This window comes from Phytophthora infestans, genomic scaffold, assembly GCF_000142945.1.
Source record: "Phytophthora infestans T30-4 supercont1.19 genomic scaffold, whole genome shotgun sequence".
NCBI classification, from domain to species: Eukaryota; Oomycota; class Peronosporomycetes; order Peronosporales; family Peronosporaceae; genus Phytophthora; species Phytophthora infestans.
In genome coordinates, this window is record NW_003303740.1 from 1,670,906 (window position 1) to 1,672,963 (window position 2,058).

The following is a 2,058-nucleotide window of genomic DNA, read 5'->3' on the forward strand; positions in this document are numbered from 1 at the left end:
TTAAAAGAAAGGTGGATATAAGATAGAGAGAAAAAATAATGGAAAATTTTAGTGAAAAATAAAATTTATTAAATAAAAAAGAGAGAAAAAAAAAAAATATAAAGAGGAAAAAAAAAAAATGAAAAAAAATAAATTAAATGTTAAAATGAAAAATGGATTTTGTTTATTATTTGTTGTAATCTCTTGAAGCATACTAAAAGTGGGGTGTATGTCTACCCGACCATTTGCCGAACGGCCGAAACCCAGTGCCGAAACCACGTACTGAACGTTTATTGGCCGATTGGTTTAAACCCTTCTGCCAACGCTGCTCGGGGGGGGAAGTGGAGCTGGTTCATACTCGGTTTGGATACGGAGTTCATGCAGGTGGTTATATTTCAGTTGGAAGTGTTATTAGCGAGTACACTGGAGTGCTGTCTACACACGGCTATAATTCGGACAAAGCGATGGTCGGCGAATAATCCGTATAGCAAACAAAACCTGCTTGGCGGGCAAACTCTTTGTACCGCTGAAGCAAGGCAGGCTTGGACGAAACGTGCTTTAAGCAATATTGCTTCCATAGCCCGCGGTCGTGCCAAATTGAATGAGAGGTTCTGAATCTTGACTAGACGCTTCCACTCGATTTCTTGCCTTCTATTTTCGATTCTAGGCTATCCATGCGCTCATTCTAGCGCTTTACTGGCTGGGCTGACTGGTCAATGACAACACGCTGGTACTCAATGAGCGTGTGGTCTTGGATTATTTTCTTGAGTGTGCGTTTATATGTCTTCTGTGGTCGTTGGCAGCTTCGTATTGCAGGCAAGATGGGTCGACCAAGCGAACAAGCTTTCAAGGTACAATCCTGCCAGCTTCACACGAGCGTTTCGCACTGCCGTCGCCTCATTGGACACGCTTTTAAAAAAGATACGAACGAACGTGACTTTTTTCTTTTGCAGCCACATAAGATGTGGAAGGTCGTCTCATTGTATTTATATTAGCGTTGGTCGCACAGGAGGCCTACATCAACTGGGAATGGCTTCTGGGCAGCTGAAACGCATGGATTGGTGAGTTGTAAAACCAGCGATATTGTCGAACCGTTAAAAAGAATCGCTGGCTTCTATGACGAAGCTATATCCCGGTTGAGTCCACTGCTTCTGTGTACGTCACATCAACACTAACATTAAAAAGAAAACGTGGGCTCTACCCCCCCCCTCCACCGGAGAAGGCTCTCGTATTGCAGATGCGCAGTGAATGCAGAATCGACGGCTCAAAATTATCCGATACCCGTCCAGTAGCAGCTGATTATTTGAAGTCGATTGACAAAGCGCACTGGGACGCTTTCGGTGAGACATACAACCAGCCAACTTATGGCGAGATGACGTCTAACCTATGCAAATAATTGGTTGGCAATCAATATAGTCTGGTATCATTCCAGCAGCTGTCGCAAGAGCTGGAAAGAATGACAATCCAATAGATCTGACGGAGCGAGCAAAAACAGCGCAAGATATACCCGGAAACAGCATTTAATTAGAGGATACCGAGCAATTTGTAATAAAAGACATTGAGGAGCAAGCAGTAGAAAACGTCTTTCAGTATGAAGGAATAGAGGATACGTCCAAGAATATAAATGATGAAATTGAACTTTAACATCCGTAACTATGACGTTGAACAAGATTCAGACGGATCTCGGAAAAATTTAGTTTCTGAGGGTCCTGAAAACATTGTTTTTCCAGAATACGGAAATATTTTTGACCCATTCGACTGCCCATGTTACTGCGAGCGAGGTTGATGTAGCATCGCAGACGCAGGGATTTATTGCACATCCAAAAACTGTGCTCGCAAAGGACGATGCTAAAAAAGTGTTTTTAGCTCTCGGGGGGGGGGGGGAGCTGGTTCATACTCGGTTTGGATACGGAGTTCATGCAGGTGGTTATATTTTAGTTGGAAGTGTTATTGGCGAGTACACTGGAGTGCTGTCTATACACAACTATAATTCGGACAAAGCGATGGTCGGCGAATAATCCGTATAGCAAAACCTGCTTGGCGGGCAAGCTCTTTGTACCGCTGAAGCAAGGGCTTTGA

The 2,058-nt window shown here is 43.5% G+C and overlaps 1 protein-coding gene across 1 annotated transcript; it reads left to right on the forward strand.

Moving 5' to 3' along the window:
• Nucleotides 1-695: 695 nt before the first annotated feature.
• On the forward strand, nt 696-974 carry PITG_22930 (uncharacterized protein; the record flags this gene model as incomplete). The annotated part of the gene is made up of 1 exon (XM_002901891.1): nt 696-974. One exon carries the CDS (start codon nt 696-698, stop codon nt 972-974), a length of 279 nt encoding a protein of 92 aa, XP_002901937.1.
• Nucleotides 975-2,058: the final 1,084 nt, after the last annotated feature.